The sequence below is a fragment of the Fonticula alba genome, assembly GCF_000388065.1.
Source record: "Fonticula alba strain ATCC 38817 unplaced genomic scaffold supercont2.5, whole genome shotgun sequence".
Taxonomy (NCBI): Eukaryota; order Rotosphaerida; family Fonticulaceae; genus Fonticula; species Fonticula alba.
In genome coordinates this window covers 705,557-716,060 of record NW_009242975.1, presented here as the reverse complement: position 1 = coordinate 716,060, position 10,504 = coordinate 705,557, and the positions used below count along the sequence as shown (strand labels likewise).

General features: G+C 65.2%; 3 protein-coding genes across 8 annotated transcripts in view; 1 reads left to right on the top strand and 2 right to left on the bottom strand.

Moving 5' to 3' along the window:
• Positions 1-1,249, bottom strand: part of H696_03350 (hypothetical protein) — a gene marked incomplete at both ends in the record, with an annotated part of 5,993 nt that extends 4,744 nt beyond the window's left edge. The window contains 5 exons of the mRNA XM_009497214.1: positions 39-175; positions 284-435; positions 531-706; positions 840-1,077; positions 1,190-1,249. Of these exons, the coding sequence (XP_009495489.1) occupies positions 39-175; positions 284-435; positions 531-706; positions 840-1,077; positions 1,190-1,249 (763 nt within the window). The remainder of the gene's footprint in view (positions 1-38; positions 176-283; positions 436-530; positions 707-839; positions 1,078-1,189) is intronic.
• Positions 1,250-3,007: 1,758 nt separating this feature from the next.
• Positions 3,008-3,775, bottom strand: H696_03349 (50S ribosomal protein L9e; the record flags this gene model as incomplete). The annotated part of the gene is made up of 2 exons (XM_009497213.1): positions 3,008-3,111; positions 3,313-3,775. 2 exons carry the CDS (start codon positions 3,773-3,775, stop codon positions 3,008-3,010), a joined length of 567 nt encoding a protein of 188 aa, XP_009495488.1.
• Positions 3,776-6,790: 3,015 nt separating this feature from the next.
• H696_03348 (hypothetical protein) lies at positions 6,791-9,142 on the top strand. 6 transcript variants are annotated; one of them, XM_009497207.1, is made up of 6 exons: positions 6,791-7,145; positions 7,436-7,563; positions 7,750-7,888; positions 8,097-8,188; positions 8,577-8,656; positions 8,869-9,142. In XM_009497207.1, the coding sequence occupies exons 1-6, from the start codon at positions 7,025-7,027 to the stop codon at positions 9,119-9,121; spliced, it is 813 nt and encodes a 270-aa protein (XP_009495482.1). In that variant the 5' UTR covers positions 6,791-7,024; the 3' UTR covers positions 9,122-9,142. The 6 variants fall into 6 exon arrangements, with proteins under 6 accessions (XP_009495482.1, XP_009495486.1, XP_009495483.1 ...); XM_009497211.1 differs by having other exon boundaries at positions 8,097-8,190; positions 8,389-8,656; XM_009497208.1 differs by having other exon boundaries at positions 8,097-8,656.
• The last annotated feature ends 1,362 nt before the right edge of the window (positions 9,143-10,504 follow it).

The window sequence follows — 10,504 nt, the reverse complement described above, 5'->3', positions numbered from 1 at the left end:
GGTGCGAGTCTGGGGGGCACCGGCGCCGGGGGGCGCACCGCCAGCACCGGGGACCCCGGGCTTGGCACCGCCAGCCGCGCTGGAGGAGAAGGTCGACTCGACGAGAGGGGCGTCGAAGACGCGGTCGTTGCGGCGCCAGGCCTTGGACTTCTTGTTGGTGCGGGTGTCGGTGACCCTGTGTTGCCGGCAGTCCGGCGGGGGCGCGGAGAAGCGTGAGTAGGTGGCGGAATGCCGGCGAGGGGATGCGCGGGGAGGAGGCGGGCAGAGACGAGGAAACACGCACCAGCGCTCGACGGCATACTTCTGCTTCCACTCGAGGATGAAGCGCGGGTCCCAGAGCTCGCTGGCAATGCCGAGATCCTTGCAGCAGCGCACCAGGGCGTTGGACTTGACACCCTCGGAGGCGGTGGGGAAGCCATGGCGGTCGAAGACAATCTGCCATGGGAAGAGGCGCGACGGGAGAACGAGAGTGAGCAAGGGCAAGTCGGACGGGGGGGGGGGGAGAGAGAGAGGAGGACGAGGCAACACACCTGCTCGCCGCGTGCCTGGCCCACGAAGCGACCCATGGCGAAGAGGGCATACTCGCGCGAGAGGATCCGGTCCTGGAAGGTGTGCGGGCTGCGGGGGACCATACCCCAGCCGCCGGGGCCGAGGGAGGCGTTCAGGATGCGGCGGTACTTGATCTCAGGCAGATAGATCAGGCCGTCTGTCGGGAGGGGGCTCTTGTCAGAGAGAGAGAGAGGGAGAGAGACACCAGGCAGGCGGCGTGTATATGCACATTTGCAAACCATGCATGTGTGTGTGTGTGTGTGCGCGCGCGCGCGCGTTCGTGCACGTACCGGGCTTGATCTCAATCTCATCGGGGTCCAGGGGGGCCAGGAGCTTGGCGGTGATAGACGGGTCGAAGGCCCCCTGGGCAATGCCGGGGAAGTCCTCGATCTGGAGGTTCACCTCATTGAAAACACCGGTGTCAACGACCGGGCTACGGGCAGCGGTCTCCTGCGGGACGCCGGCCGACGAGAAGGGGCTGTCCTCGTTGCGCCGGGGAACGCTCTGGGTGAACGCACGCACGGAAATCTGCGAAGAGCGGCCAGCGCGAGCGCGAGCGCGAGCAGTGTTAGCCGGCGAGGGAGGGGGGCGAGACAGAGGACCAGGGGAACGGCAAAAGGGCCACGCAGGGAACACATACGAGGGAGGTGGTGTTGCGGAGGGACGCGCCAGCCCGGACCAGGGACCGGGAGAGGAACATGATGCGACGACGGCCAGTAGGGAGATGACAAAGGTGCAAAGGGGAGCAAAGGGGGGTGGCTGCTGTTTGGGAGCCGGTGCAGCCGGAGGGCCGCAGGCTGGCAACCCAAATGGCTGGCCGGCGGAGGGGGGCGACGACGCCGCCCACCGTGGGGAAAATCGGGCCTCAGGGGAAATCGTGGCGCGGCGCAATTGCAACCCAATCCCGGCAGGTCTACCGCGAATCGGCCACTCGCGTTCCCCCCCCCTCCTACCCCCGGCTCCCGGCGGGCGAGGGTCTGCGAAAGAACGGTAACATCCCCCCGCTCGGTCCGCACCCCCCCCCTCCCCGCGTCCCTCCCCCCGCATACTCATCATTCGGCAGGAGCTGGAATCAATTTCCCTGACCGGGGAGCCCGACACGGGACCCCATAGGTCGAGTGAATGCCAGCACGGACGAGACTCTAGGGAGGGGGGGACATTTACCGTGTATTTACGCCTGTGGCACATGTGATTGCGCTTGTGTAATGTCCTATGAGTTAACCAAATGGTGTTAATTGGGTCTTCGGGCCCGGCGACTGCCGGCGTATTGGCCGGCCCTGCCGCAAGGTTGGCCGATGCGCCCGAACCGGGCGGGGAGGGGGAGCCCCGAACGGTGGCATGTAGGCCCCAGGCGCCCCTGCCATCCCCGGCCGAGCAGCGCGCGCGCGCTCGGAGAAGCCCCGCTCTCCCGCCCTGTTGGGCCGTGCCGCCGGGCCTCGCCAGTGGCCCTGGCAGTGTGGCTTTCGATGGGCGATGCTCCGCGTCTATGTGTCCGGAGAGGCGCGCGCGTCCATGCGCGAGGGGGGCCTTTCCTCCCCGGAGCCGAGCCATGCACAGGAGGGAGTCCCCTTCCTGTCCGGAGGAATGTCCCTCGCACTGGGCAAGAAAATCCGTCATCGGGAAAGGCGGCCAACAGAAAGCCCCGGGCCGAGGAGAAGGGCATGCGCGCGGTGGCGGCTCGCGGCAGCGACCGGAGAAGATGGCACATCTCCATGGTCTGGCCCATGACAATGTGCGGCGGCGGCGGCGGCGTCCTGCCGCGCACTCCCTTGCCGGGGCATGGAACGCGCCTTGGGACACGCATCCCCGAGGAGGGCGAGGGGTGGCCCTGCTTGCCTTACTTCTCGTCCTCCTCCAAAGCGCCGGAAGGGGGCCGCCCGAGGGAGCCGCGATCCGAGAGAAAGAGAGAGAGACAAGGCGTTCCCCTGGCAGATGCATGCCTCCGTCCCCGCCAGGACACACACACACACACACACACACACACACACACGGCAGGAACATCCGTCCTGCAACAAATCCCCACCTCACGCAGGGTCAACGGCCGTGGAGGAGAAGCCCCGCCGACCCATCGCGCGCGTGTCGGGAGGCTGCTCGATCCCCCCCCCCGCCCCCGGCCCCGAGGAGGAGAGAGAGGGGGCGGCTCGCGCCCGAATGCGCACTTGACAACACACACGCGGCGAAGAGGCACGGAGAGAGAAGGAGAGACGGGAAAAGATCATGCTTTCTGTATTGATGACGAGCGTAATGTGGGAGGAAGCACATATCGAGACACGACAAGAAGGACGCGCGCGAGCGCGGCCGAGAGGGAGCGGGGGAGGGGGAGTTGCACACGGTTGGTGCCGGCGCGCCCCCCCCCCGCGCAGCCGCAGGGACATGGGTGCACGCACGCATGAGCGAGCACCGAGAGCGGCGCCACCCCCCCTCAGACGACCGCACGCGACCAACAGGTTGTGGCGACTTAATCGTCCTTGACAACAGTGCCGCGCTCAGAGACGTAGATACCGTCAAGGAACTTACGGATATCCTTGTTCTTGACAAGGCAGGCCTGCTGGATGGAGGCGGCTGTGGGGGGGGCACACACGTCACACGGGCGCGCGCAGGGGAAGGGAAGGGGAGGAGAGAGGGACGATCAGTATGTGTGTGAGAGAGGAGAGAGAGAGAGAGAGGGGGGGGGCCAGGCACGTCATCGGAGCGAGGACGAAGCAAGCGCGCCGCAGAGGACACGTGCGCGAAAAAAAAAAGAAGGGGCTGTGTGACACGCACCGGACTGGGAGACGTGGTCGATGTCGTTACCAGTGAGGATGAGCTCATCCTTCATGGAGGAGGGAGCAGCAACGGTCTCGCCGAGCATCTCGATGACGCGGACGCGGCGCTCACCCAGGAAGTTGCGGATCTCAACGGACTTGCCACCCTCGACGATGACGTTGATGGGGAAATGGTTGTAGACGTAGCGCATCTTGTACTCGAAGCCCTTGGTCACACCGGTGATCATGTTCTTGATGTGGGTGACGATGGTGTTGACGCAGGCAACATGCTTGCGGTGGCCGAACCAGACGCAAACGCTGATGGTGCGAGAGGCCTTGTTGTGCTTAAGCTCGATGGAGACGTAGTCGAAGGTGCGAGTCAGGGTACCGCGGGGACCGGTGACGGTGACGGTGCGGCCGTTGAACTTGCAGGAGACGTCCTCCGGGTAGACAATCTTCTGGAGAGTCTGGACCGGGCGCATTTTTGCTGTGCGAGAGGAGGAGAGGGGGATAAACGAACGGGCGGGAGGGGGGCGGCGGTGAAGGGGGCGGGCGCGCAGCGAGGGGGAGAGGGAGAGTCAGTCTCGGCACGAGGGGGGGAGGTTACGCTTGGGCTCCAGAGGAGGAAAGGATGAGGGAGGGAGGGAGAGAGAGCATGGCCCTCCCACAGGCGACACGACGCTCGCTCATCAGGGGGGGAACATCGGATGCAGCATCCGTGGTGGTACATCCGATGCCGTCCACACGATGGAGGCGGATCGTCGTGGGTGGACACAGCACACGGTTCTCCCCCCCCGCCCTTGCGCGACCAGGCACAAGGCAGGGAGGGCACTTGGCCATGTGCCGGGCGCGGGGCGGGGGGCCCTCCTGCTGCCGCGCAGTCGGAGGCGAGACAATCCAGGCCTCCCCCCCCATGCAGACACACATGCCCGCGCGCACGAGAGCGAGCGAGTATGGGCGCGGCGCATCCAGGTGTCCCCCCATCTCCTCACGTCGAAGTGACAGCCACGGGGCGAGCGAGGGAGAGAGGAGAAGGGGAGACACGACAGCCCCCGAGGGCGACGGAGGAGGGGGGGGCGAGAAACGCGCGCAGATCGGCCCAACCGCACACGCAGGCGGGTGTGGATACGCGCTCACGGGGAGGGAGGGGGGAGAGGGGCGGGCCGGCCGGCCACACAGCATCTACGCCCGACGACGGCAGGACCATCCGCGGATGTGGACGTGTACACGCACACGAGAGGGGGGGGGGAGGAGAGGGAGGAAAGGAGGAGGGGGAAAGGGGGAAGGGATAAATACGGACCTTACGACCTTTACCTCAAAAGTTAGGGATAACAAATGGAAAACGGGTCGGGCTGGCGAGGACGAACCCTTTCCGGAGTGCGCCGGGCAATAGTCCGGCTGAAAAATCCCCGCCCGTTTGTGCACGCCATCCGCCGACCTCCCACCACTCAGGGAGGGAGGGCGGTGTCCGAGGAGATATGCAGGGAGGGGGGGGGGCGGATCGGCGGAAGCGGGCGTCCCCCCCCCTTGCCGGCCATCCGTCCACACCCGCCTGCCTGCCACCAGCCCCCGCCCCCGGGCAACACGTCTCTCCCCCCCCCCCCAGTTAGGCACGGACTCCCGGGGGGGGGGGCGGGGGGACTGCTTGCCCAGGCCCCTGGCAAAAGGGACCAGGGACCCGGACGCACACTGCACTGCACCGCCCCCGGGCATAGGCACACACAAGCAGCCCCCTGGCGCATGGCCACCAGCCCGGCGGCGCAGGGCTTCATGTGCCCACGGGGGGCGGGGGGAGAGGACACTGGACGGTACCTTCGCCCCTCGCCGCTCCCGCGCGTGCCTGGTCTTCGGTACTGCAAAAAAGAGCCTGGGGGTACATCCAACAGGGGCTCGCGCGACGTTCAGCCTCCCCTCCCCCTCGCATTTCCAGGTCTGGTGCTGGCGCGACTCTCGCGGCGCGCGGGGGCGCCCCCCGCAGTGGGGAGGCCATCCTGAGTTTTTCCACCCCGTCCGCCGGCATTCGGGCCGACTCGCCGACGCCCAGGGAGGCAGGCCGCGGCAGCCCTCGGGCACTGTCAAGTCCCCCCCCCCCCCCCGCCCGGGGTGGGGCATCCCACAGACCCGGGCGCCCTGCTTTCGTGGGGCGGTCTGTGCCGAAGAGAATACACCAACCCAATAGGAGACCGTTCGCTCGGCCGGCGACGGTCCGATCCGAGCGAGAGAGGAGGTGGGCCGAAACATGGCGGCAACAATCTCGTTGGGCACACGGCCTGTTGGTCGTTTGCAACAAAAAAGGGTGCTTTTTATTCAGCAATAAAGCTCTAGACTGGCCGGCAACGAGTGAGGTTGATTCAGAACGGGCGCCGGCAGGAGAGGCCAATGTGATCATCTCCGTCCCGAACGCTCTTAAAACACGCCCCCTTTGAATTGAGATTCCAAGTCCCCGACGGAATCATGTGCACCCTCAACAATGCCACTTAGTCCATCATGGAACCACAATGGCATTATATAGAAATCCTCCCACCCGGCTGTCCGCGCGGTCGCCCGCTGGAGGCCGGGGCCGGGCGGTCCCTTGTTTCCTGCCTCCTCGGAGAGTGCACATTAGGACCGAGGGGGGGCCGTAGGCGGCGGAGAAAAGGGAGACCAGACACCGGGCGAAGGCACCAGGCGGCCGTCTCTTTCCAGCACCTTCGTGCGGACCGGTCGTGCTGCGGGGTTTGGCGCTGTGCTCCTTGCCTTCGACAAAGGGGCCCGCTGTTCCGAGTGGCCATGGGGGGGGGGGCGGGGACCAGCGAGAACGGGGGAGGACGCACGCCCAGCGCGAGAGGCATCCCCGGTCCACCGGGCTTTCCCCCTCCCCCTTTTATGCCACGAGGGAAGAGGCGGGCTTGTCGCTCGGCGCCGCTCTTTTTTGGCGCCCAACGTGGGTTCGGTTTTTGTCTCCGCCCGGGGGCCGGGGAGGAGGGCAGCCGGGGGGGTGCGTGTGTGACGCGCCCCTCCCGGTTCGCCAGCCGGCTTGCTCCGTCTGCCGTGCCCCGCTTGGGTGCGGGCCTTGGGACGGGAAGGGGCGAGCACTCGCGGATCAGCGCACTCCGCTGCCCTACCCCGGCGGTCGGGTCATTTGCCGACCAGGGCGGGGGGGGGGGGGCGACTCCTGGGGCCCGCCAGCTCTTGGTGGTGGCTCCGGCGCCAGTCGTGCCCGGCGGCCTGGTCCTCGGCGACCGTGTCGCATGGGCGCCGTGTGTCCCGGCATGGGGGAGTGAGTCCCCTGGAGGCCGGGCACGGGGCGGCTGCATGGTCGGCCCCCCCCCCCCCCTTCGCGCCCCGCCCCAGCCTGGCTCTGGTGGCCTTCCTCTCCGGTGCTGCTCGAATCGTTGCCCGGCCAGCCCCGCCCCGGGGACGTCTTGCCACAGGCCCCCCCGCGCCCTGGGGGGGGCGGGACGGAGGGGGGCGGGGGAGCGTCGAGGGGGAAAATGGCCTACTATATAAGGGGCCGCCGGGCGGCCACTGAAGACGAAGCGAAGAGGGTCACAGCCTCACTCTGTGTGGAGTGAGGCGGCCCTCTTTCAGCCTTGCATCGCGTGCGCTGTGCCCCACCTTGTGCTCCCACCCCCCCCCGTGTCTTGCCTCTCCTCTCTCTGTGCCTTTGCCTGTGTGTTTGTGTGCATGCTCGCTGCTGCTGCTGCGCGTGTGCCCGCTTACCACCGGAAGGAGACCTTGGCACTGTGTGGATGTGCTCCTTCTTGGTGGCCGGCTCTTGTGCTTGCGTGTCTCGTGCTGTCGGAGGATCCCACGCCGCCCACTCCTTCACTCGCGCTCTCTCTGTGCCCCCTTTCCCCCCCACTGTGTCTGGTTCGTTACCCGCTTCCCCCCCCGCGCGTTCTCCCCCCCCCCTCCATTCTCCTGCCATTGCCCCTCCGCAGACGCGCGCCGAAATGATGCCTTGTCTTCTTATCCCGTCAAAACGACCGTGTTGAAGAAATTTTGCCCGTCGTTGGGTATCCCCCTACGGCGCAAGCCAGCTTTAGCTGATCACTCGGCGTCTGTCATCCCCCCCCCCTCCTCTCCTCCCTCCTCCCCTCCACATGTCTCCCTCCTTCTAACTCCTCTCGCCCCCCCCCTTCCCCCTCTCCTCTCGATAGCCCCCTCCCCAAGCAGTCCCATAGTGTTGGAGATCCATGAGAGAGAGCCCCCTTCCCTCTGGGGACCGGGCATCTTGGAGTATGTCTGCGCCTGCGACGCGAGCTTCCCCCCTCCTCACACAGTCAGAGTACGCCTCCTTCCCCCTCCCCCCTCCCTTGTCCTGATGAGACCCTGCCGCCCCAGTCATACGAGACTCTGCTGATAAATGCAGTGCCCACAGCCAAACGGGTTTACCTGAACGCCCTTCCCCCTCCCATCTCCCCCGCTCCTCGCCACTCCCTTTCTGACATCGCCTCCCCTCCTCCCATCGTAGGCCGCCCTTCTGCATGTGAGAGCACGCGCGCACGCCCCTACCTCCGAAGCTGTTGCCGGTCACTTTCCCTGGCTCTTGGCCCCCACCTCGAGCCGCCGCCGCCCTCCCCCAGGGCCAGCCATCCTACTTGGCGAAGAGTGTACGCATACCCGCCCCGCCCCCCTCCTCCTCCCCTCCTCCCCCCTATTCGTGATGAAAAACCAGCCATGTTCGCAGTTTCCACCTTATACCTTAGGTAGATGACGGAATATATGGACCTTCCTTAGATGTCTGATCCCCTCCATCAGCCCATCTTCCTCCCTCTCCTCCCTTCCGCCTCTCTTCTAACATTCTCTTCCTCTTCTCAGTGGCCCTGTCGCTCATCCACCCGAGGGGTGGAGATGCATGTGCCTCTCTCCTCCATGGCCCTTGTTCTGTGGTGTCCCTCCCCACACACACAGTGTACGTCCGCGGCTGCCCGCCCTCTCTCCGCCTCCCGTGTCCTTCCTTGATGAAATTCACCCTTGGCTGTATGAATCTGATGATTCGAACGGTTTTGTATTTCGCGATACGCACTGAGAAAACACGCGTTTTCTCTCCCGCCTCATCCCCCTCCTCCCTCCCCATTCCTAACTCCTCCCTCTCTCCCCCCTCCCACAGACGTCTCCCCTCTCCTCCTTCCCCTCTCCTCCCCCCTATAGTGCTATGATGAGAACCGCAACAAATAATGATAGGAAAGGCCGTCAGATGTTCAGTGACGACTGTTCAATTCAGAGTTAGATTGCCCTCTGCGCATCTTCCCTCCTCCTCCGCCACTCTCTTCTCACACTCTCCTCCCTCCTCTGTAGACACACCTCCTGTGGATGTGTGCGCCCTCCCTTTCTCCGTGTTCCGACCCTCCCCATGTGTCGGTCACACGCACGACAAGGTACATACACAACCCCCCTGGGTCCATGCCCGTCTCTCCCTCTATCCTCTCTCCTCCCCACATCCACTCTGATGTTCATCAAAACCATCTTTCGTCTGAAGCATGATGTCCACATTCTGATGCCTGAGTTCTCTTCCTTTTTATTCCACGCCCGCCCTCCACCCCGCGCCACATCCTTCCTCTGACACCCTCTTTCTCTCTCCCCCTCTTAGCCAAACATCCCTCCTTGTTGAGAATGCGCCGGGTCGCTCGGCCCCCTTCCCCACCCTCTCACGGGGGAGCGCGGTGTCTGTGCATGGTTCATGTGCGCCCAAGCCTCTCTCTCTCTTCCTCTGTTGCACCTTTGCACACACTTTCCCTGTGGGGAGGCATCTGAGAGAGGGGGCACTTCTGCCTGCTCCCTCCCGGACCTTCCTGCGTGTGTGTGTCTTTGGCGCTTCTCCCACATATATATCCCCCAAATAGAAACCATCCTCTTTCCATACACATTCTTACATCCGTGTTTCCTTCTCTCTTCCTATCTCCCCCCCACACACAGCCCCCCACTCCTGGCCGCGCACTTCTCGCGCTGTGTCTGCGGTGGTACACATCGCGCGCATCCCGTGCACTCGGCAGCCCGTGTGTGTTCTCCACATCTCTCGGGCATGTCCCCCTTCCCACCAAATACGTACGTATATCCCCCTCCCTGCGGTCACACCGCTTCCCCCTCCTCTCCCCGGCGCGCGCGCGCGCAATACGCGTGTCGATTACGATGATTGCCAAAAATTTTCATGCTAATACCTACAGCCGTCCCCAAAAGGGCCGCCTGATGATCACTTTTCTTGTTGAGTAAAACACCCCCCCTCTCTCTCTCTCCTGCACACACACCCCCTCCCATTGCTCTCTAACACACGCACTCATCGCCTTCTTCTCTCACCCCCCTCCTCCTTGTAGAGCGGAGCATGGTGGCCTTGTCGCGACATATCGACGGCGTGTGTGCGCACACTGCTGCGTCGTCGGTGCCTGCTGTGGGGGCCGGCCGGGCGGCGAGCAAATCAAACAATAAAGTTTCAAACTTCCCTCTCCCTCCTCTTGTCATACAGCACTCTCTCTCTCTCATATTCTCTCTGGTAGCGTGCGGAAGGGGCCAGGGGGGAATTGTCTCGGCTGGTGGGGGCGCGCGGGGGCGGCGCACAGCGCGCGTTGCCGGAAGAGGGGGAGGAGGGGGGGCCTGGCGCACGGGGCGGGGCGGCCCCAGAGAGAGAGGGCCACACAGGCCTTTGACCGCAAGCGCCCAGGGCGTCGTGGTTACGCACGTTCTCACGCGCGCGCGCGCGCGTTCGTGCGCACAACACCGGGGCCGGTGTGTTTGGCCGCCTTCTGGCGCGGGTGCGCCGGCGTCACATGATCACGTCATCTTGCATCTACCCCTCAACCAAGTGCGATCGCCGCTTGGGGGTGCCCCTTTTTCGCTTCCTCTCCCCCCCCCCCCCCCCCCCCCCCCCCCCCCTGCACGCACACCCCTCACACGCACTGGAGGACATCTGGCCGCATTTTCCCCATCACCCCCACTCATGGAGGCTGTCCACGCCATCTGGGGAAGCTCTTCCATGGGGAGGGGGGGGGCATACCGCAGCGGCCAAGCCCACGGGCGGCATGTCAGTTCCAGATCCGCCGTGGTTGTCGTCCCTTTCCTGGGCTCGGCCATTTGCGACCTGCGGCCGGATCGGGGCCGGTGAGGCGGGGAGGGGGTGTGGGCGACTTTTTTTTGGGATCTCCCTCCAGACAGGCTGGGCCTGGCAGCAGCAACCTCTCGCTTTCCGTCGCTTCGTCGCCCGTGTCCCTCGCTCCTCCTTTCTCCCCCCCCCC